We start from the raw sequence: 23,816 nt of genomic DNA on the forward strand, positions 1-23,816 counted from the left end.
AAGGCCTAATTTCTGTCAGTTTCCTTCCTTCACACCTACAAAATTATCCACAGCTATATCCATCCCACCTCTTTCCTTCTGGTCTCCAAGGAAAAGTTTTCCAGTCATATTTTAAAGGTTTATCCTACAAATGATGCCTATGACTACATCCTATGAGACCCTACTTTAAAAAGTATCATCTTTCTCCCTTATATTGTAGTATCTTTCCATAGTCTTCTTTTCCATAATCCATAACTATATTCATGTCATCCATTTTTTAAAAAAATGTTCTTAGCCAATCATTTCCTATAACTATAATCCTCTTTACTTTCTAGCTTCTTTTAGCTAGATAGACCAGGTCTATCTATCCTTTGCCTTTCCATTTTCACATTCCATTCTTGCTTCATCCCACTTCTACTGAATCATTAAAATTGCACTGAAAAAGGTTACACTTTCCTGTCTAATCGAATTGGTATTTTTCACTTTGATCTTGTTTAAGCACCCATTTAACCTTGTTGATCATTCCCTTCTTGAAGTTCTCATCTCTCAATTCTGTTTTACTACTCTTTGTCCATCTTTTACTTCTCTGACTATTGTTTCTCAAATTCTTTCCTTAATTTCTTTCTCTTATATATTTGATTCATTTTGCTTCTGTCCTCTTTCAGTCTCTTCTCCTTTTTTATTTCCCTCTCTAAATATTTCCATTCCCATGGCTTTAATTGTGAGCTAAGTAAGACCTAGTCTTGACCTACCCCACGTGCCTTACTTTTCTGCTGTCTTGCATCTCCTATTTCACCATCCTGAGAAACCACACCATTGGTTATGCTTGATAACGCATCAAGTTTTTCCCACATCTATACCTTCACACATTATTTCCTCTGCCTGAAACACCCATCCTTGCCCTGTCTCCATTCCACCTTTTTTGAGGTGATAATTTCTTTCTCTTCCTTTAAAGTTTACCAGTCATTATCAGGAAGCTTTTACAGACCTCTCCTCTCCTTCCATACTCAGGCTAGGTTTCATTTAATACTCATGTTTATTCTTTTATTACAGCATTTACCAATAATGTATTAGCGTTAACCATATAAAGATCTACTTTCCCACCTTGCTGCTCCTTATAAGCAAAGACCTTGACCTGTTCTTTGAATAATCAAAGCCTAGATTACATAAGAATTACCCAATAAACACTATTGACTCAGCTGGAATCTACATAAAATTCTCCCTTTAACAGAACTTTTATATCCAAGCTCCTATTTAACATCCCCACATGTTTCATCAATACTTAAAATATAAGTATCAGAATGAACTCATTCTCTCACACAGGTTCCCCCCAACAGAAATCTGCTTTTCCTCTCCATTGCCTTGGTTAGGGTATCACTGTTTACCTAGTCACCAAGACCAAACACCTGGAAATCAGCCTTTTTGTCTTTTTAATTCTCTGTCCTACATATCTTTTGTCCCTTTCTGCCCATTCACATTGCTGCTCTGCTCTAATTCAGACCTTCAAGTCTATAATTTTTTTGTGGTAAAATATTCATAACATAAGTTTTAACTACTTTAAAGTGTTCAGTGGCACTCACATTATTGTGCCCCAGAGGATTTCTTTTAATAAGGAGCTGTAACCTTTGTAAAGTACACATGAGTGCTGGGGGCATAACTCAGTAGCAGAGTGCTTGCCTAGCACATATAAGGCTCTAGGTTCAATCCCCAGCATGCAAACAAAAAAATACACAAAATTCAAATGATATTTCTAGATGAACAGGAATGTTTTCATTCTTTATTCAGAGAGGTTTCATTACTTCAAGTTAAAATTGGGGAAAAAAAATACACCAAGTGTTTCTAAAATTTTTCCAGTTTAAAGGTCAAATGAATGAATGATCACAGTAATCAAGATAAGAAATACAGAAATATGCATGCAAGATAAAATATTAAGTTTTGGTTTGGAAAATGCTAAGTGTCATAGGCCTGTGGTATTAACAAGAGGGGATATATTGAAAGCAGTTGCATATGCGAGTCTGAAACTTAAGAGAATTTTGGAATATGGGGGGTCTGGATTTGGAAGTCATGAGCATTTAAGTGACATCAAAGGAGCAAATATCTCTTGAGGCATGCAGGAAAATACATAAAGAAGAATGATAAAGTACATCAACATTAAAGAGACCAACAGAAGAATAGCCATAGTGGTAAAATAAAAAAATATATATTTAAAGTCTTCTAATCCTTCTGCCGTAATTGAGGGAGAGCAAGATCTTTGATACCAATGACAACCGTGAGGTAGAGTATTTTTAGTGGTTTTGCCTTTTCTGCTGGAAGGATGATCGTTATCCATCTCACTTGGATTTTTTGGTTCCTTGTACTGAAGAAGGATTTTAAAAAACTAAACATGTTTGATGGAGCAACTTCATCACCTAAATAATAGTAATGCTTTTTCTGGAAAGAAAGTTGTCTATCCAATAAGAATTTTCTTACTCTTATTCAATTGTACCAAAGCTGGTTCTCCCAGCCCTAACTCTAGCTTTTTTTCTATTTCATTTTCTATAATGAAGCTCTTTGGAAGAGATCATTTAGCAGTATGTAAAGCACTTGGAACCTATTTTAGTAAACTATATTATTTTCTTAAAGATATTGTTGATTTGGACAGTAAAGAATAGCCTGCAGGCAAATCCTGCAAGGTGCTTCAGCAGACACACACACCTACCTTCCTGTTGGCACAGCCTCTGTTTGGCAGGTGTATTCCATTCCTTACAGGAAGGAATAGGTGCTTTATTGTATTTCAGAAGTCAGTAAGCTTTTGCAAAACTAAGTAATTGACATTTTTCTCATTTCTGAGATCAAATTTTCATAAATCAGTCAACCTGGATAAACTGAGAATGTGGTTGATCTAGTAATTGTTGAAATACAGTAAAGACATTGCAAAGCATGATATTTAAGTATTTCCTCCTGATTCCTTTCCTTAGAGAGATATAAGACTTCTAAATGGAAAAATGCTCTAATGTATAAAAACGAAACAAAAGACAAGCCTATCTGAAGAAGCCAAAAGAAGCACAACACAGATTCATCTCAGTAATTTGGTATTCCAATGATTCTAAATTTGTAGTAATAATAATCACAAAGTAGAACTTACTTTTATATTATGAGGAAGTGTTTTTTTAGTTAGTTGGTAGCTTAAGTGATATTATGAGGACAGGATATATTTAACCAACTTGAAAGCAATATTTTCTGACTCTTACACAAGGAAATGCTTTAATAGCTTGTCAAGATTTCTACCGGAAACCTGTGTTAACAGTTCATTCAAGTTACTATCAGAGTTTAGCAGTAAGCTTAGTGTTGTGATTTATGCTAAAATTTCCATCCCCCTCTTACACAGTTTAAGTTAATAAAACTTTGCCTAAAAGGATTCATTGTAGTCCCATGAATCATAATATCTGGAGTGTATAAGATAGCAGATAACACTAGTTTTTGCCACTAGGGAAAGTCCAACTAATATAAACTAATCTATGAAGGCAGTGAATATTTCTATGAATCTTCTAGTTGTCCCTCTAGACTGTTTTAGTAGATACACAATATTTATGCACAATTTGCAGTTGAGAAATCTTTAGTAATAAAAGGCAAGAGTTATATTTTACTCTAAGAGAATTACTATATTTCTAAAGGCAAATATTTTGATGCACTGAAATATTCCTGTTTTCTGTTAACAGAAATCTTGCTATGTGCAGAATTATCTAATAAACTTGAAATGATTTTCTGAGTTGTATGCAGTTGACTTGTTCGTTCCTTACCGAAAGTCTCAAATAGTCTAAACAAGTATGTTTGACACCAAGAATACCCTCATTCCTTTAGTGTCTAGCTCTGTACTGTGTTTATTTGCAAAGGACCCTCATGCATGGATCCATATAAATGAGGCAAACTGTGGAGCAGACTAGACTATGTCGCTCACCAAGCTTTGAGAAGGGGAGACTGTGTTTATGAAAACTGCTGGGCATGATTTACACTTATAAGGAAGATTACTTGTGTGTAACATCAAGCAAGATTTTTGGTTGAGGTTTTATGCTTCCAGTAAGAAAATGAAAGAAGACCAATTAATGCTCTGCTTCCATCATCTTTTGTTAAGCACAACTCTCACTGATCCACATGAATGTAATCTCCCACCCACAGAGTAGCCTAAGAGCATTGCAGAATGGACTTCTGAACTTTTGACTCTATTTTCAGTTTAATTGGTAGGTTTTAACTAAAAATATCATACTTCTTTGACTAAAATCTAGGTAATTCTTAGACTGATTACTCAGGAATAGAAACTTTTCTTAAATGTATAGAAAATCTGGTTATACTATTGTCAAATCATTTGTACTTATTTTTGGGACATGCAGTTTTCCCCACCTAGCCACCTAATTCCTATCTATATTATCATCAACTGACTCTAGAAAAAGAAAGAACTTTAATGTATAAGAATTGTACAGTAAGTTCAGGGTGGAAGAGAGAATACCTAGCATGTGTGAGTCCCTAGGTTCAAAAAAAAAAAAAATACAGCATGCCAACCAATGTGTTGCTTATTTAGCTAAGTAACAGGTATAAGCTTACTAGTATTTCTTTATATTGAAATATGTTTCTGAGGCTGGGGATGTAGTTTAGTGATAGAGCACCTGCTTAGCTGGTCAGGTTCTAATCCCCAACATCATCTAAAGAAAGAGAAAAGAGAGATGTGTTTCTCTTAGTTAAAAATCAGTTTGAAGCTGGTTCTACACTTAATATGCCATCCTGTCATTGCATAGTAAATGATTCATTCATGACCTTAGTGCAAGTATCCAAATGTATTGAAATGAATATCCTATATATTTTATGGCATGTAACACGGCATAATCTGAGGATCTGAGTTAAAGTTTGTGTTTTTGCTGCTTTTTTAACCCCAAATCCTTGGCGTTCTGCAAGAGTGCCTCTCATTTACAGTAATGCTTTGTTTCTTAACATGACTACCAGGACTGCTTAGTCACAGACACATACTGTTCTTTTTCAGTCAAAACATTCCTAACAATAATTGTACTTTTTATTTTCTTCTTTTCTCCCTCCTGTTTCCCCTGCCCCCAACTTAGGTTAGAAAGGTTGGTGGACGTCCTGAGGAAGAAGGTTGGAACAGGGACCGTGAGGACAGTGATATGACTGAAAAAACGACCGTCTGGGGGAAGCGATCACATCTGGTGACCAGGCTGCTTCATTCAACACTGTGTAAACACTAAAAGCCTTAACTTAGCAAACAGTTGTTAGAAGTGGGACACTCCAACCACATTCCAAGCTGAGATAAAATCAAATCACAAATGTTTAACCACTTTGCTGCTGACTTGAGTTATTTATCCAAATATATTAAACTACAGACTTTTACCAATGGGTAGCTATAAGGATGCAGCTTATTTTATAACTATTTTATATCTCAACACCTTTAATATAAATCTTTTTACTGAGCGATCATTATAGAAACACGTAAAATTGGTCAGGATCATATCTTCACATGTGGCCCTCTCTGAATCAAAGTACAGCAAAGTAAATATTGTCTAAGCCTTAATCCACTGTGTTAGGTCAAAACTTCAAATAAATGCATTTTCCAATATAGAGTATATTTTATAACTGATAAAGGATGTTCAGACATGAGATTTTGTAATATTCCTTTAGTGTACATATGTTATCTTTGTTAGTATTAAAGAATATTATAAATAGATGCAACAAATTAAATGTATAATTTGCTTTAATGAGTTTAGTACATTGAAATTACATTCATCAGGACATGATTTTGTTTCACTAAAAATAATACACACTCTATTGAATAAAAAGAGAAGATTGTTAACGTGTACTTATAAATTTATATTGTCAATATTTTTAATGTTAAGTCTGGATAATTATCTAAGCTCCACCTACATTGCAGAAATTGCCAAGTTTCTGTCTAATGGTAAGGGATACTTTTGGCTTGAAAATTAGCATGTGCCAGCATGTCTCTATCTGAAAAGGCAAGAAGCCATCAAATATATTAAGTATTCTTATTAATTATCTTTTTGTAGATTATTGTTTGAATTTTTTGTTGTGAAGAAGTGAAATTCAGTATGTAATATACCATAAAATTACAACGTGCAAATATTAGGACTTAGACAAAAGTAAACTTGCATTTTGGTTCAGGTTGCCTTTATTTCATTTAAGAATCAACAGTTAACTTAATTTAAGAGGTAATTTAAAAGTTAAAGCATAGCCATTACTTCTAATCATATGATGTCGTGAATAAAACTGAAATTCTGTGTATTTGGCTATATGGAAAAAAATCATCATTATTTTAGACTGAAAAGATGAGAGGCCAATAGGAAATGACTATGCCAGGAGCAGGGTGAAATAAACAAACAGATTGAATTTGTGAAAGGTTTGTAGACAAATGTAAATTTACATACATTTTTACTTCATCATTAAGATTGAGCTAAATTTGCTACCATTGCCTATTTTCAGGATTAGTATATTCAGGACAATGTATTGTATCATTCTTTAAGATGCCATTAGAGATTATCAATTTTTTTATTTACTTTGCAGAAAATTTTAAGGTGCTCGTCATAGGTGATAAAAGAATCATGAGGCTAAATACACCCCATCCCTTCCTTATTAAATCTTTTTTTATTGAAGTAACAGACAGAGTCATCCCATTGCATTAAAATTTGGAATTTATTCATGTTTCCTGCTCTTAATGATTTTTTAAATGATGAGACTTAGAAAATAAGGCACAACAAGGGTTGAAAATAAACTAACTGGATTTGCTCTATAGTTCTAAAGAATATCATAATCTCTTATAGGCTAGTGACTATATAAACATAGAAATGTATCATACTTTAGTCATACTTGGAGTGTTGTCTCTGGGCTTTAACTTAAACCCCTAAAAACTCCTTGTTTGAAGAAATAGTACCCTTTAAATCATCCAGGAGATTCAGGTAAGTAGGAAAACAGTTCTTGTCACAAAATACTCTATTTCTGAACCCTCTTAAAATAAATAACAAGTAAACTTGAATTTTAAGTTTAGTCTTAAAGAACAAACTAACTTTTCTTGGGTTACTTTGGGATTTTAAAATACATCAAGTGCCATATCAAGATATCTTACAGTTTCCAAACATCTCTTCCTATACCTAAATGATCATATTAGAGCAACCAATTCCTATAATCAATATTGTGAAGTTTGATAGAATATGGTTGTAAAGTGCAGTTTACAGAACAGTTCTAATATCCGCTTTTGTTCAGCAAAAGCCATCTCCCAAAATAACCCATCCCCTTGAAAATGAGTTATCTGCAAAATTAACAAATGCAAAGTATTACAAATATTGTCTTAATTGATTTCTTACAGTTAAAACTAACTTTTTTGCTTTTAATGCCTTACTAACTGAAAATCAGGTAGCCACATATTCAATCCTAGCACAACTTCAGAAATGTTCCACTCTATTCAGAAATGTTGCCATGAGTTTGCTTTAAACATCATCAAGTGTAATTCCTATAATAACATGAGACTTCACTTCTTGTAAAAATAAGTAGTCCAAGGAAAGGCAGAAAAAATGTTAACATTTGTAACACTTGATGATTTACAAAGTCCTTTCACATCTTTGTTTTTATTTGATCCTATCAAAAACCATATAATAATAATAAATTATTTATATCAACTTTATAATAATGATTATGAGGGCTTTAGTGGTAGTGTTATCGTTGTTATAAAATGCTATGTAGATGAGGAAACAGAATCAGGGTATCTTGGAACTTGCTGCAGACTGACTAGGACTTAGAACTAAGGGCTTGTAACTATACTCCATGCAACTATAGGTCTTCAAACCTTTCTGTTAGAAAAAACAAATGTAGTAAAGATTTTAACTCTTGTAATTTTTGTTATTATTGTACCATTTATTTTATACACATAAATATGAATTCCCTATCCATCTAAGACTGTACACATTTCTTTCCATGAAGTACAATAATGTGAACTGCAGGCATAGATAGCATCTTGGTTTGACCAACTATCATATGACAGTAGCAGCATGCTGTGTCTCAGACTTCTCTAAAATATAATCTTGAGGTGCTTTGGACTATTTTCAATTTGACCTCATGGTAAATCCTAACACTGTAGTTTTATACATAGTGATCTAAACTTCAAGGCTTGCTCTACCTCCTAGGGCATCTATTAGAGATAAAACTATATACATAAGCAAAGTTATTGGTTATAAGCCATGTGTAGGCAGTTTTAGCAAAATTATTAATCATTAATATGTTTATTTTTAATTCTACTTTTATAAATAAGCCATTGTGTTTAAAAGTAACTAAAATAGTTTCACTACTTTATAGAAGAAATATTCTATATTATTTTCAGTGATAAAATTGATCCTTTGTATATTTTCTTATCCAATTAAACTGAAGAGGGCTTGGGATTTAGCTCAGTGGCAGAACACAGACTTAGCATGCATGATGGTTCAATCCCCAGTACCAAAAAAAAAAAAAATTAAATCTTTTTATAGTCACATCACTTACTGATAAAATTAGTTTATTTTACAAAAAAAGAATATTGAAGATTCGTAATTTTAATATTGTATAGTATCACAGAAAAACATTTTATATGAAATATTTTTAAAGATCACAATTATTTCTTAAAGTTCATAGTCATAATTAATAAGGCATTAGATAATAAAATAGCCATGAAACATTTCATCTGCTCCCATGTGGCTTGTGTGGAAGTCAGATTTTTCACAGATATTATTGTTCTTGGTTCCTGTCATGTACAGTTCACATATTTATTCATATATACAGACATACCCACACAGACACAAAATCACATTTACCTTTTTAAAATATTGATTTATAAGTCAACTGTTGAGCTCTAGTGATTTCAGCATTTTGTTCGTGTTTTATTGGAAATGCACGTGGTTACTGAGGCTTTTAAACAAATACATGAAATGGTTGAAAGATTTATATCGCTCGTGCTTAGCTAAATATGTCATCTCTAGAAAAGCTGTGGTTTATTTTGGCACTGTTTTAAAAACTCAAATATTTTAAACATTTGTTAAGTTGGAGCTTGCACATTTCAACTAGTAGCATACGTTCCAGAATAGCATCTCCAGTTACCAAACTTTTTGTAATCCTTTTACTGTAATAACCTTTTTTGCAAAGGTTTCTTTTCTTTTTTGTTATGTACTTTAATGTAAGTGAGGTTAAAGTTATTACCTTTTTGATGTAGGACTTCATAATAGAATTTGGCAATGATAAGTGTATTTTTGAGAATCATTAGAATGTTGTATGCTATTTGTCTTCTTTGCAGAAGTATTAATATGCCTACTTTTAAATTTATTTTATAAATATAGTTTTGGAGTATACTAGTACTTTGAAAACTACCAGTTTCTTGACTGTATGATTATTAACAAAGATGTATTTTAATGTAATCATATCTAAAAATATGTATTTACTTTTTATTCACAATCCCCTCTTGCAAATCCTACAAGTTTTGTTGCAATTTTTATACATTGATCTCAATTAGATTTGAAAGTGTACAATCCTGAAGACACTGTACTGGATATATACTATAAAGTATACATAGCAGTAGGGAAACAGATTGTTTCCTATCAAACTGTGTGTAACTTCCTTATTAAGATAAGTCAACATGACTGATTTGTTAGGTACCTTAAGAACCTTTAAAAATTATTTAAATATAAAATAAAGTTTTAGTAAAAAGTATTATAAATATTATCTTTGGTAAATATGGTTAGAAAGAACTTAAGGAAGGAGATCAAATTATTTTAATTTAAAAATAATAGATTGGTTCAAATCTATTGCAAGCACCTCTAATAATTTTGGAATGTGTGTGGAATTTTGTTGTAATCAAGAGCTGAAATCTGCTGAGTATAGTGGCACACACCTGTAACCCCACTTCTGGTAAAGAACCCTTGGGTTCAATCCCATTAACAGAAAAAAAAAAAAAAAGCTAAAATAACACTATCACTTCTGTTGTATTTGATTATTGAATCATAATGAGATAAATATAAATAAATTATGTAACTCTATGTAGTAAACTTTGAAATTAAAGCTTAGGGTACATGACCAAAAAGACTGAAATGAGGGTGGACAGGAGGAGTCTTCAGGAAAGATTCTACAAACTGATGATATCTAAACTGACATGGTACTAATTGTGTCTCACTGTGTTTGAGACACGATGTTGTCTCACCAAGGCCTTCATGATGATGTGGTACATTTTACTTCTGCATCTGTATACAATGATCACATTCTTACTATTTTTACTTTGAAGAGTCAGTTATTTTAAGGAAATTTTAAAACTAAGATATTTACCCATGTCTATCATTTCTGCTCTTCTTTTCTTTGTGTAGATCTCAGTTTCCACCAGTTACCACCTGCCTGAAGTATTTATCATCCACTCTAATGTAGGACTATTGGTTCAGCTTTTGAATGTCAGAAAATGTTTTTCTGCCTTCAATTTTTGTAATTACTAGATAAAGAATTTTCAGTTTCTGAACTTTTTTTTGTCATCTGTTATAAAAAGTTGCTCTAATGTCTCTGGCTTGTTTTGTTTCTGTTAGCATTCTTATTGTTGTTCTTTGTAAATAGTATGTCTTCTGAATGCTTTAAAGATTCTCCCTATTTCACTTATTTTAACTAATTTGATTATGATGTGTTGTGGTATAGATTTCTGCATCTTTCTGTGCTTGTGATTTGTTGATCTTTAATGTATCTGTGAGTTTGTGGTTCATCAGAAAAATTTCAACCATTATTTTTCCAATGCTTTTGTCCAGCAGTTTTTCCTCTCCTTCTGAAATTACAACACAATGTATACTAAGCCACTTAAAATTGTCCACAAAAAAATCATTCATGTTTCATTCCTTTTTTTTCTTTTCTTTTCTTTTGGCATTCTCATTTTCCCCTATGTGTTCATTCTGGGTAATTTCTTTTGCCTTGTCTTCAGAGTTAATTATCTTTTCTTTTGCAGTGTCTAGTGTGCTGTTAATCCCATCCAGGGCCTTTTTCTTTACAAACATTGTATTTCTTGTCTCTAACAATTCAGTCTTTCTTTCTAATTTCTTTCATGCCTCTCCCTGTTCATACTTTGACTTATTTTGGGGAACACAAGAAAATATAATGGTTTTTATTGTCCTTGTTTGTTAATATTAACATCCGTTCAATTTCTGAGTCAGTTTCTGTTGAGTTTGTTCTGGTACAATGTGTTGTATTTCTTATATGAATGCCTCCTTTTTGTCAGATGCCATTCATTGTGGATTTTGTCTTGTTGGGTGTTGGATGTTTTTATACTTCTTTACAATGTTTTGAGCTTTGTTCAGCAATGCAGTTACATTAACTTGGATATAGTTTGTTACTTTTAAGGCTATCCAAACTTTGTTAAACAGATAAGAATAGCCATTAGTCTAGAGCAGATTTTTTCCCCACAACCAAGTTCATCACCTTCTGAATCCACAACTTTATGTATGTATTATAAGACATTTGTACTCCACCGGGTCACAACAGAAACTATTTCTAGTGATGTATGAATTTAAGTCACTGTTCAGCCTACTCTTTTTTGTGGTGGTTTTTGCCGTGGCCTTGGTAGTTTGTTTACATACATGTGCTAATCAGTACTCAGAGGAAGAGGTAGGGAATGCTCTGCAGCTTTTCAGAGTTTACTCACTCTGTGCAGTCCTCTGAGTTCCCCTTCCCTTCACTTTGCTCTGTAAACTCTACAAACCATAAGCTGGAACAATCATAGAGCTAACTTTGCACCCTTTTCTTTCAGGAGTCACTCTCCTGTGCTGCCTGTTGTCCAAAGCCCACAAACATTGTTACATTATTTAATATGTTTTCACCATTGTTTTTTATTTGTTTGGTTTGTAGGTTTTGTTTGTTTGTTTTGTTTTTCAGTCTCTTAGAGTGTTAGTCCCTGTTACTCCATCATAGTCAAAAAGGTAAGTTCTCCTATAACTCTTAAAATTAGTCCTCTTTCCCAAAGGACTTAAAATCAGCATGCTACAGTAACACAGTCACATCAATGTTTATAGCATCTCAATTAACAATAGCTAGATTGTGGAACCAACCTAGATGCCCTGCAATAGATGAATGGATAAAGAAACTGTGGTATATATACTCAATGGAATATTATTCAGCCATAAAGAAGAATAAAATTATGGCATTTGCGGGTAAATGGATGGAATTGGAGGATATCATGCTAAGTGAAATACGCCAACCCCCAAAAACCAAAGGCTGAATATTTTCTCTGATGAGTGGATGATGATACATAATGGGGGTGGGGAGTAAGGGAAGAATGGAGGAACTTTGGATTTTGTAGAGGGAAATGAGAAGGGAAAAGGGGCAGGAGTATGAAAGATGGTGGAATGAGACAGACATCATTACCCTTTGTACATATGTGTTTACACAAATGGTGTGAATCTACATAATGAAATGAATGTAGATTCCATAGAAATGAAAAGTTGAACCCCATTTGTGTACAACAAATCAAAATGCAGTCTGGGGGCTGGGGAGATAGCTCAGTTGGTAGAGTCTTGTAAGCACAAGGCCCTGGGTTCGATCCCCAGCACCCAAAAAAAAAAAAAAAAAAAATGCAGTCTGTAAAAATAAAAATAAATTATTCCTCTTTCTTTTTTCTTTTCTTTCATTTCTTTCTTTCTTTTTTTTTTTTTTTTTTTTTTGTACCAGAGATTGAACCTGGGGTACTTAACCACTGAGCTACATCCCCAGCCCTTATTTTATTTTGAAAAAGCGTCTTGCTAAGTTGCTGATTCCTCTTGATGTCCTCTTGATGTCTAGCTTTCCTCCTCCTGGTTAAGAAATTAACTGCCAGTCTTACTGTTCTCCTAAAAGTAAAGTCTTTATTTTCCCTGATTGCTTTTTATATATTACTCATTTACTTTGTTTTTTGTCATTGTTTTATTGGTGGGGGACATTTTTATTTTATGCCTAGATGTGGTCTTCTTTGTATGTTTCTTGTTTGAGTTCAGAGATCTTATCAAATCTCTGACTTGATATCTTTTGTCATTTTTAGGAAATTCTTAATATCTTTCTCCTCCTCTGAGACTCTAATTATGTTAACCATTTCACTGTCTTCCAAATGTCTCTTTCATCCTCTATTTTCTGTTCTTTTTTTTTTTTTAACTCTATTTGCATCAGTTTAAATTTTTTTAAACTGACTCTATTTCCTTACTTCTGTCTTCTGCTATGAAACTATCTATGGAGTTCTTAATTTTAGATTGTATATATTTTTCAATTATATAATTTCCTGATTTTTGTACATTCCACTGCTTTGGTGAAATACTCATCTTTATAATTCTGTTTTCTCTCCTTTTGCTTCTGTTTTCTTGAAAATACTAGTCAGAGTCACTTTAATATCCAAGTCTACTAACTCTAATAGCTGAATCACCTGTGAGTATTTTTCTGTTCTCTGTTTTTTTTCTCTTGGCATGCCTATTCAGTTTTGATTGAATATAAGACATCCTGAACCCCCAGATGATTTTGTCTTCCTTTAGAGAGAATATATTCTCTATTGTGCTGAAAAGATTGAGTAGAAGCTAACTGCCATAACCCAGTCAAGCATTGTGCTGAACTTGAAACTGTGTTGCAGTTTGAGTAACATTTTATTATTTCTGATTTGCCTCTTTCCTGGTAGCATAATTCATTAGGAGTCTCCATGATATAAGTGGGGCCCTTTTAGATATTCTCATTTTTGCTTCTTTTAACCTCACACTTAGGACAGCTCAGAATTTACCAGATTTTTTAAAGGGGAAACTAGGCATGCCTTTCAGGTCTTTTGGTTCTCCATTTTGGTCACATGAGCTATGCAAGACTGCCAAAAACTCTGATGGATTCTATGTTCCTAGTAGCAGATTATCAATTTTCTCATATTCACCCAGAACCAGGAAATCTCTTCAGTGGAAAAGCAGCTACAGATCTTCAGTTTACCTGTGTTGTTCTCTTCTTTATGGGATCTTAGTCCCTTTGGTTATGTTTACTTTCTCCCCCGTCTGATACTTTTAAACAAATGTTTTGTTGTAGTTTTTCCAGCTTTCCTAGTTGTTCTTGGCATGAGCTCTGTTCTGTCTGGAATCAGAAATCCAGGAAGTTTTTCATTTCTGTTATTGTAATTTTTCTTTCTGGAGATAATACTCTATCCAGTCTCAACTGCATTTTTATAGTGCTCATTTCTATTTTATATTTTTAATCCATTTCACATTTTCTCATATATTTTAAACATACTTATTTTCTGGTAATTTTAATATATCAAGTATTTATGTTCTGATTATGCTATTATTTCTGCCTGCTATATTTATATTGTCTTATTTCTTTGAATGTTTGGTGATTCATTAATGTGAGCTTATATTTCCAAAAATTTTTATTCTCTATGGGATGTTTCAAGACCTGGATTAAAGATGGATTCCTCCATGGTCTCTGCATTTCCTGCTGCCAATTATTTGGAAGCTTGTATATGTCTTGGGTCACTTTTAGTCTTAATGTGAATTTTATTTGAACACTTGTCAATTTTGTTGAACTCCCATATGAGGGCTCAATTGTGGTTACAAAATGTGTAGGGGAAATGTTCTTTCATCCTCCATTTATAACCCAAATTAAAGATTTGTGTAATTGGATGGGTCTTGGTCTGTGTCCTCTGTTGCCTGTTACCTTAGAAGGCCATGAAAACCAAAGCTTAACTTTACCCCTATCATAGGCAAATGCTTTCAAAATTGCCTTTGTGCTTCACTTAACCCCTGAGGTTGCTAGTTTTTCTTAGATTTGGGCCTCCGAATATCCCTTACTGGATACCAACATATTGATGTATTTGAGAAGATATTCATCATTTTCTATCCAACATTTTTAGTTGCCTACTGCAGGAGGTGCTAGATCCATCACAGCAAGAAGCACTATGTGTGAATGTTATTCAATTTATACACACAGAATTGTACTTCTAATAAAATGTTTGAATTTAGTATCACTTGTATACATGAGTAAAATAAGCAGATAATAAATTTACCTTCCAAGAACCATAATTGCAGCTCTTTGTCCCCACCAGTAACTACAAGCAGTTTTTCATTAAAGATGATAAAATGATTGAATAATCCAAATTAGCCTGGGCACGAAAACTAACAGCTGCCTAAAATGAAATGTTTGAGTTATGAGCCATGTGCCACTTTGGTTTATCTGCAGCCAAAAGGTTCAGAATCGGTATTCAATTAACCATGTTGCTTGGGAGGGCCTGGTTGCCCTGAATAAGAGCTGCTTGGTGATGAGTAAGAGGTATCCGTGACACACAAGTTCAGACCTTGCAACTCTGTTTTTGTTGTTTGAACTTTCTCTGTTGTAGCTAGGGATCCAGCATGGAATTTAAACACTTGTGTGGTAACTCCATTCCTTCAGCCATTGTGTTGTTAAGCTCTAGCTAACGAACTTTGAACACTGGCTCCAGAAAGGCAAGACTTAGAAAACAGCAGCAATCAACATTTCAGGTTTTATAATTAAAACTATATGATTTATATATTTTTATGCAGCTGAGAAGCCCTTGCCTGTCTAGCCCAATTGTTCCATTAAAAGTATCTTTCATGTATGAAAAATAAAGAAATAAACCAAGGCACACCTAGAAAAGCTTAAATTAAGAACTGACTCGTTTAAAAAAAAATCACACCTACTGTAGCAGAAACTTCCAAATGTGTACCTGTTTTAAAACTTAGAAACTTTGCTGAAATAATGGAACCCAATTGCATAATATTTGAAAGGTGAAAACTGCCAGATGCATCAGTCATGTATACTTTATCTCATGTGGCCCCTTTCTTTCATGCCAATGTTTTTTGTTGCTTAGGGAGATCCTCCTGATAATGTCACAAAGAATGTCTCTCAGACCCATATAGACTATGTACACAGTGACTTGCTAAGGAAACTTCTTTAAAATCTCTAAGCTTCATTTTGCTTCTAAACATAGTTTTGAATCAAAAAACTAAGGAACTAAAAGGGAGAAGACCAAATTTCCTAACTTCTAAACCAGTTCTAAAGAGAATACTCAAGGAGAATATTCAAGTATACTTGAAATAATTGTATAATAATTTAGTAGAAACATCTCAGTGTTATTACTTTGAAGAACTGTATTTTACTCAAAGGTACACACTAATTTCTTGCTGGTCACTAATTAATAGTGTCTTACTTCATCATAACCTTTACCCTTCGTAAAATTAGGTTTGCTTTTTGCATCTTTTCATAAACTCTGATCCTATTGTAAAGAATAGTTGCTTTTATTTAAGTAACATAGAAGGATGTGAATATGTAATCTTGTTTGTCAAATAGAAGTGAAGAAAAACTTGAAATCAGAAGTTGCCTCTCATTCAAAACCTCAGTAATAATCACCTAGTTTATTGTAAAACCTGCAACATAGTTGTACTGTGGGCTGAAAGTTTAAATATTACAGACACTATTGTCTTTAAATTTTAGGAAAATTATCTGTGTCTTTATTGAAATTTTTAAGAACCAGTTGCCCTAATCATATAAAGAAATTTTATACCACATTATGTTACTTTATTGTGGATGGCAAGAAAATCAACAAAAATTAGACCCTATACTCCAAGCACACACTCCATTTCAGTTCCTACCTTGTATTTTCATTATTTAATTCATTTGCCATGTTTAATCCTCTACTTAATCAAACCTAACTTCACTTGTTTAAATCCAATTCATCCTTCAAGAACACTTATATGCCACCTCCTACGTGAAGCAGTCCCTAATTCCCCACCCCCACCCCACAACCAAGTTGTAGTTAATCTCTTTTCTGTGTGCCTTATAGCTCTTTCTGCAGCTCTCTATTACAGCGGTTATTAAGTCCTCTTGTTTCAGTATTCCAGTGCCATCTTCCATTAGAATGCAAGCTTCTGGAGATCAGAGATTCAGTTTTGTCCATATTTCTTTGTACAGGTAAATACTCAATGAATACCCATTATTCAATGATGAAACCTAAATTTCAAACTATGTTCAATCTTGAAACATTTGTGTGATGTGTTTGTCTTAAATAAATCACATTAAGATTTGAATATCCTTTCCCATGATGGTAGTATTAAAATAGACTGTTATGTCAAATTATCTAGCACTGAGCACACTACCAGATCTCACATTGTGCTTACCTGAAGACTAACTTTTTAACCACAATTGATTTAAAGTAAAGGATTATTATGACGTTTCACTCGTTGTTTGTTTTTTGGTTTGGCTTAGATTTAAAGTCAGAATTTCTTAACCATTCAGTTATGGTTCCATACACTCCAAAGTTTGAAATTTCATTCTGTGATCAAGTGTAGATATTTTGTTGATTACAGAGCTTATACAGATTTTTCAGATAACCAAATCTTTACTGAACAGCAGTAATAACTAAATTGCCTTCTGGAACCAAGTGAGAAGGGTGAGAATGCTAAACATTTATAAACCAGTGTGGTGCATTCGGATGCCCTCCAACAGTGCAGCATCTACTTTACATCTCAATTCCAAATTCAGTAACCACTCAGTTTCCAAAAAGTCACGGAAGTTTTCTGAATTCTGATTATTTTGATAATCTTTCTTAAGGTTCTCTTCTATTATATATTATTCTTCCAAACCCAATCTATATTTTAAGATACTTGAGAGCAAAAATAAATCATGCATGAATATTACCGACCAAGCTACCTCAAAAATTAATAGTTACTAATTTTGTTCTGTCTCTACTACGGTCTCCACCAATTTTCAACATGTAACTTGTTGAATGAAGATCCTAAAGCTTAATAAATGCATATCATTCTTCAAGAAATAAATCAGTTGTATCCAAGGCTTTCTGAAACATCAACGCCGAGAATATTCACTGAATTTTACTTGTGTGATCATGACATTAACACCCTGAAAATCTTTAAGTTTCTTAAAGAGATTTTCTTCTCATAAATCTGTCCTGGCTGTGTTTCACCAAATTACAGTTTTCAATATAGTTTGCCCTTCTTTGAAATTGTTTCTAGTATGTACCTCACAAAGTTAACTATCTTGATTATAATTGACTGCCGACAGAGTGATTCCTTTTCAAATAAGAGTGTTTTGTTTGTAATTTTCTAGGAAATATTGCTTCTTTACTCATCAAGAAACAGTGAACCAAAAATGCCCACATTGTTTACCATGTTGAAAATTTAAAATTATCTTAATGAATGGTGCTCAAATTCTGGCACATGGCCAAATGAAACATTTATCTTAAAGCAGCTTAAAGGTTAAGACACTAGTTATGTTTATATTTAATTTTTCTTGAAACTAATCAGACAAGAAGTGAAAATGCTAGAGTTTGAGCTTTTTGCCTTGAACATCTGAAGTTCTCTTCACTGGTAATTTTTTACTTAGAATTGTGTCTTTAGTTCCATGGTCTCTCATCTCTTTGAAACCACTGAATTAAAACATATAGTCCTCTTTCAGAATGTTCACATTTGAATAAAATGAGAACAAAGGAATTGAAGAATTTTATAAGTGCCATGAGCAGGCATTTTCTGAGCCAGATGTAAAAATGTGTATCCACTCTGAAAGCTCTGCAGTTTGTCAGCCATACTGCTTCCTTCCCTATCTGCTGCTGTTAAGAGCTGAAACCTGTGCCATCATGGTTAATGTTTTGACAGATTTTATCATAAACCTTAGTGTTGTAAATTCACCTTGAGCCAAAATTTAACATGTTGTAAGCTCAGAAACTGTTTTTACTGTTGATGATCCAGAAAAGGAAATAAATCAAATATGCCCTTTTGAATGATAGGAGTATAGTGTTTAACTCCTTAAAAGTTATACATTACTTAGAATTTGGGAGAAATTCTCATTCTCTGTGTTCAAGGCCTCTAAAATGTCAGTAAAACCATACATAAACACTTTCATAACCATTGCAAGGCAGGAGATACCAAAGAAAATATTATGTGGCTTATATATGCTCATTAAATTTTATAATCAAAATAAACCTTTTTTTAAAAAAAAAGAAAAGACCCTTTGCCTTAGTAATGGAGTAAAAAATGTAAACCCTCAACATGTGATTGATTCAACAATCATGGAATAGTCACTTGGTTTCCAAAAACTTTCAGAATGCTCTTTAATGAGACCTTGTTTTATAGTGTCTTTCATATATTATTTTATGACTTCTTAGAGTATTTTATTTTATGTAGATTCTCCAAATGATTGCTATTCCTAACAACCTGTAGACTTTTTTCTCTCTCTCTAAAACATTTTCAATGACCATGACCATTAATATTTACTCGTAAGTGCATTTGTACACAGGCTCAACCATTGCACATCAGTGAAGACAAAAAGAGTTGTTACTCAGTTCTTTACCCTAGAATAAATCAAATCAACAAATATTTATTGAATGTCTACTATGTGCAAATAGCCCTGACTGGTCAGCTTTTAAAAGCCACCCAACTTTTCACATTAACAAATCAAAGCATTATTATTTCAAGCATTGCAGAAGCTGCTTCCATGTCCTTAAGGTGACGAAGCATATGGGGACCCTGCAGTTACCTGGGGTAAAGAAAGACAAGAAGGAGAAGGTAAATTCACAGAGTGAAAGGAGGAGAGAGAGTGCACTAAGATGCCACGGATGGACTGCACCATGTATGTATGTATGTGTGTATGAATTTATGTGTATGGGCATGTATTTTCTACATATGGTTTTGCATGTGCATATAGCCACATGAAGAGAGGAAAGAATTTGAGAGAAATAGCCTTTGTTAAGGTGACACAGAAACAGCATTCACATTCGAGTCCAGAACTTTGCTTTAAAAATAGGCTTAATAAGTTTAACTAGTATTAAGCCCTATAGTATCAAGAAACGAAAATACATCATGTTATAATAGGAAAATTACTCAACTTGGAGTCCTCTGTCCTACATTCTGCCTTTCTAACATATATGTGAGATGACCTCACCTATCAATAGATTTATAATGAAGTGTTTTCTACATTATCACTATAGAAAATTTTTGAAGAGGCCTAAAGTTAATCTTATCATAAATAAGAGAAGCTACTTAAATTCATTTTAAAGATTCTAGTTGCTGTTAGAAACTGATAAAAACTACCACTAAGAGGCAAACTTTGTGCACTTTACCCTTGCTATTCTGTTCCTTTCATTTTGTTAATCTGTAAAAGGTAAAATCATGTACTATTTACTCACATCAAATAATTAAATGCATTTTCTTAGTGCAATATAAAAGGGAAGCTGGCAATAATTTCTAACTTTGCCAAATGGAATTAATCCTGGTTGCTTTACATAGAAGGCATGTATATATATGTTGGCCATAGAAGATATTATCACTGACATTCTCACAAAGGATATCTGATGTCAACTGAATAATATTTAAGAGAAATAATTTTTAAATATCAGTTTTTGCCTCTTTTTGGTAGGCTAAGTTTAAGTTCTAATGAAAGTCAAAACACACTCTATAAATAACCTTTTTAAGCAGTAGTTTTTCTTTCCTAAAATGACTGAAATTAATTTTCAGTTTTGTATGGGAAAAAATACTACTGTACTCTAGTCAAAACTTATGCTTCTGTGATGAAATTTTTATTATTAAGATCATTTTGAAGCAAAAGTATCTTCTCATTTTTAAAAAATTATTTGATCCTTTGCCTATCTGGTCGTAATTTATTTCCGAATCATACCCCAATTATTCTGTAGTAAGTTTTAAATTTCTTCTCACATAAGGTCTTTCTCTTCTGGTGAAACCATTTATTGGCCTTTTTAAAACATATTAAGTGGGGCTACTTACATTGGTTTAGTATTTTTCATTTATTTTCTTGATACATTACAATTAATCTTTGGACATCTGAATAAAATTTCACATGGGTGATCCAGGTCTAATGTTTTTGTTCATGAAGAAATATTATCATTAGAGTTGTTTCTAATTTTCACTTGATCTGTCCCCCTTCTTTGAAAAGAATTCCTAATACCAAGACCCCTTACCTTGGACCTAGCCTGGATTCACCTGCCCCCTGGTGGTGTTCCTACCCAAAAAGTTAACTAATTTTTGAAATCTGGATTTGGTATTAGCAGCCTGAGAAGAGAAACTTCATTACCATATTTAGCACTCCAGAGTCAGAAAAGTCCTCTTCTCTTAGACATTGTCTAACAAAAAAAGACAGAAGACATTTTTTTAATTTAATTCAGAGCACAAGAAGGAAATTGGGCACTCTAAAGAGTAGCTTATGATAAATGATGATGCTTGATTTTGTCTAGGATCAGTATTAGTGACCTATGGATTGATAAACTGAATGGGTATTTCAAAAGTTCTCACCAAAGTATATTGAAATCAAGTTTATTCTATGTCATTGTCCCCTTTTTTTAGTGAAGAAGGGAGTAAGGGAGACTGCTATTCTATTTTATTTAAATTATAAATAGATTTCCTAAGCCTTCAAATTTAAAAATATAAAACATATTGTATAATATATAGTCAGATGTGTTTTATATGCTTGACCCAATAGATTTTTGTTGCCCTCTCAAAAATAAATTCCTTCTTCATATACCACAGACTAATTTTTACCCCTTTAATTGAAGTCAAGAGGGTTTGCACATGGAAAAGGGATGTATATATTATCAATGAGAGAATTAACCTAGCCATAAATTCAGAAACATTTTGCAAGATTAAGGACTTAAGAATTAGGTCTCTAGTTAATAATGAATAATGTAAAAGCAAAAGAAAGGGAAAGGGGAAATAAAAGTACTGTTTACATAAAGAAAGTATTTATCTTACATTTTATCATAGATTAATAAATTATTATTGTTAACAAGACCCCAAGTAAAAATTTAAAGATTGCTTTTCTTCTGATAACTGTAGAATATTTTGAGCAGATAAGATCTGCCTCTTTCCATGTTCTTCCATCTCCCACCCCCACCCCCACCCCCCACCCAAGCCAGGTTGAATTGAGTTGTAATGATACTCTGTGATGTTTTAAACATCATGTCGCCTCACCTGAGACGTGGAAGAAGAAACAGGATACAGGCTTTAATACAGCGATTTGTAGGCCAACTCCCAAATTTCTAGTATGTACCGCTGTTTTGCAGTTTCTCTTCAGTTTATAACAGTTGACCTCCTAACAGGTTCCCAGAAACAGGTTCCGATTTTGGCAGGCTTACCTCACCTCTTTGTCCTTCCAAAGTACATAAATGCTAAACTGTGTTCACAGTGAGGAAGGGAACATCATTCCAAGGAGACTTTAAAAACCAAGACTCATTCTGCTCCCTACCAAGTTGCTGCCATGCTTTCCAAAGGCATAAAAAGTGTGTCCATGTGCCCTTGGCATAATTTCTTCAACTTGGATTAACTACAGGTGACTGAGAGTCTGCCTTATCTCCACAGGGCATTAGTCACTCTATAAAAGTTAAATTTATTATGAAATGCTTTGTGTGTGTTAACATATATCTTCTCTGGGAAGTTGGAAACAAAGGCATGTCCTTTAAGACTCCATATGGGGAAAACACATCCTCCGTTGGAATTTAACCTTAATTTGAACCAAGATCTGTGAAAGAAAAGCACTTTAGTGTATTGTTCCCTTGCTCCACCCTTCTATCCCCTTATCTAAATGGAGTTACTGTTGCTTCATGCTTTCTTAACTCTTTCAATTCCAAATCTTGTTTTCCTGAGTTTAAAAATTATCTTAGAAAAGAAACATTAAAATCATTATGGTAAATGACTATACTTTGCTTTAAGAATGAGTGTTTTTATGTAATATATTAATTCTGATATCCCTAAAGTTAAAAACGCATAGCCAGTTTATACTTATATATCTTCATTGTTCATTTTGTTATTTTAAAGTACACTATAAAGAATATCTTGGGCTGGGGAGATAGCTCAGTTGGTAGAGTGCTTGTCTTGCAAGCACAAGGCCCTGGGTTCAATCCCAGCACCGCAAAAAAATAATAAAATAAAAAAATAAAAAATAAAATCTTATTTCCTAAAAATTATATTCCTTGCAAATATTTTCTAGGAATCTCATGCTAGCTGACATTGTCAGATATACATAGTTTACACTGTATTAGAAGTAGGGAATAATTAGAAGAAAAGTTTACATTAGGAATGTTGATAAGATACTATTTGAAAGTCCAATTTTTAACATGTTTTCTTTCAGACCATTTGCAGTCTTGTAATGCTTCGTATACATCTAAAATCCATATATGTTACAAAGTTCCTTTTCAAAAGCAAAAGCAAATCTTCTATTATTGCTGCCCCACCATAATAGCCTATTTGTTTACAAATTTCAAGGAAAGCTTTCAAAAGTAAAATATTTTAATTTGACCTTTAATAAATATTTCTTAGATGAATAGATTTTAATAGCATCTACCATAAAACTTGTAATCACCCCAATGATCTTCCTTTCATGACTTTTGTTATGTTAAGGAGAAATCACAAACTAAACTCTAATAATCTTAGATGTTAATTTTTCTAAACAAAACAAAACAAAAAATAGTAACAGCCAGGCACACTGGTGCACACCTTTAGTCTCAGTGACTCAGGAAACTGAGACAGGAGGATCAAAAGTTCAGGGCCAACCTCAGCAACTTAGTGAGACCCTGTCTTACAATTTTTAATTTTTTAAAGGGGTGGGAATATAACTCAACTGGTATAGCATCCATGGATTCAATCCCCAGTACCTCCAAAAGAAAGAAAGAAAGAAGATGATTTTTTAAATGTATCTGTATTAAACCCCTCTCAAAATAATTATCTTCAGCATTATGAAATTGAAATTTCTTAGCCAAAAAAGAGGAAAGAAAAGCAAAATAAAACATTTACAGACTCCTTTGATCACATATTTTGTTATCTCTCAGTATGTTTCATTTAAAT

The 23,816-nt window shown here is 33.1% G+C and overlaps 1 protein-coding gene and 1 long non-coding RNA gene across 3 annotated transcripts in view; one reads left to right on the forward strand and one right to left on the reverse strand.

Moving 5' to 3' along the window:
• The window catches only part of Mipol1 (mirror-image polydactyly 1), a 328,121-nt gene extending 318,137 nt beyond the window's left edge, over positions 1 to 9,984 (forward strand). Inside the window, 1 exon segment of the mRNA XM_047538984.1 lies at positions 5,067 to 9,984. Coding sequence (XP_047394940.1) covers positions 5,067 to 5,133 — 67 coding nt within the window. The 3' untranslated portion in view covers positions 5,134 to 9,984.
• LOC124976158 (uncharacterized) overlaps positions 1 to 22,266 on the reverse strand; it is a 54,999-nt gene extending 32,733 nt beyond the window's left edge. The window contains exons 1-3 of one of the 2 annotated variants that reach the window (XR_007107001.1): positions 21,948 to 22,266; positions 21,055 to 21,103; positions 19,373 to 19,503 (exon numbers count right to left, since the gene is read on the reverse strand). This is a non-coding gene — a long non-coding RNA (uncharacterized LOC124976158). Of the gene's footprint in view, positions 1 to 19,372; positions 19,504 to 21,054; positions 21,104 to 21,947 lie in introns of those variants that run through there. The other variant, XR_007107002.1, reaches the window with a different exon arrangement.
• Between the last annotated feature and the right edge of the window lie 1,550 nt (positions 22,267 to 23,816).

Source organism: Sciurus carolinensis, chromosome 2 (assembly GCF_902686445.1).
Source record: "Sciurus carolinensis chromosome 2, mSciCar1.2, whole genome shotgun sequence".
Taxonomy (NCBI): Eukaryota; Metazoa; Chordata; class Mammalia; order Rodentia; family Sciuridae; genus Sciurus; species Sciurus carolinensis.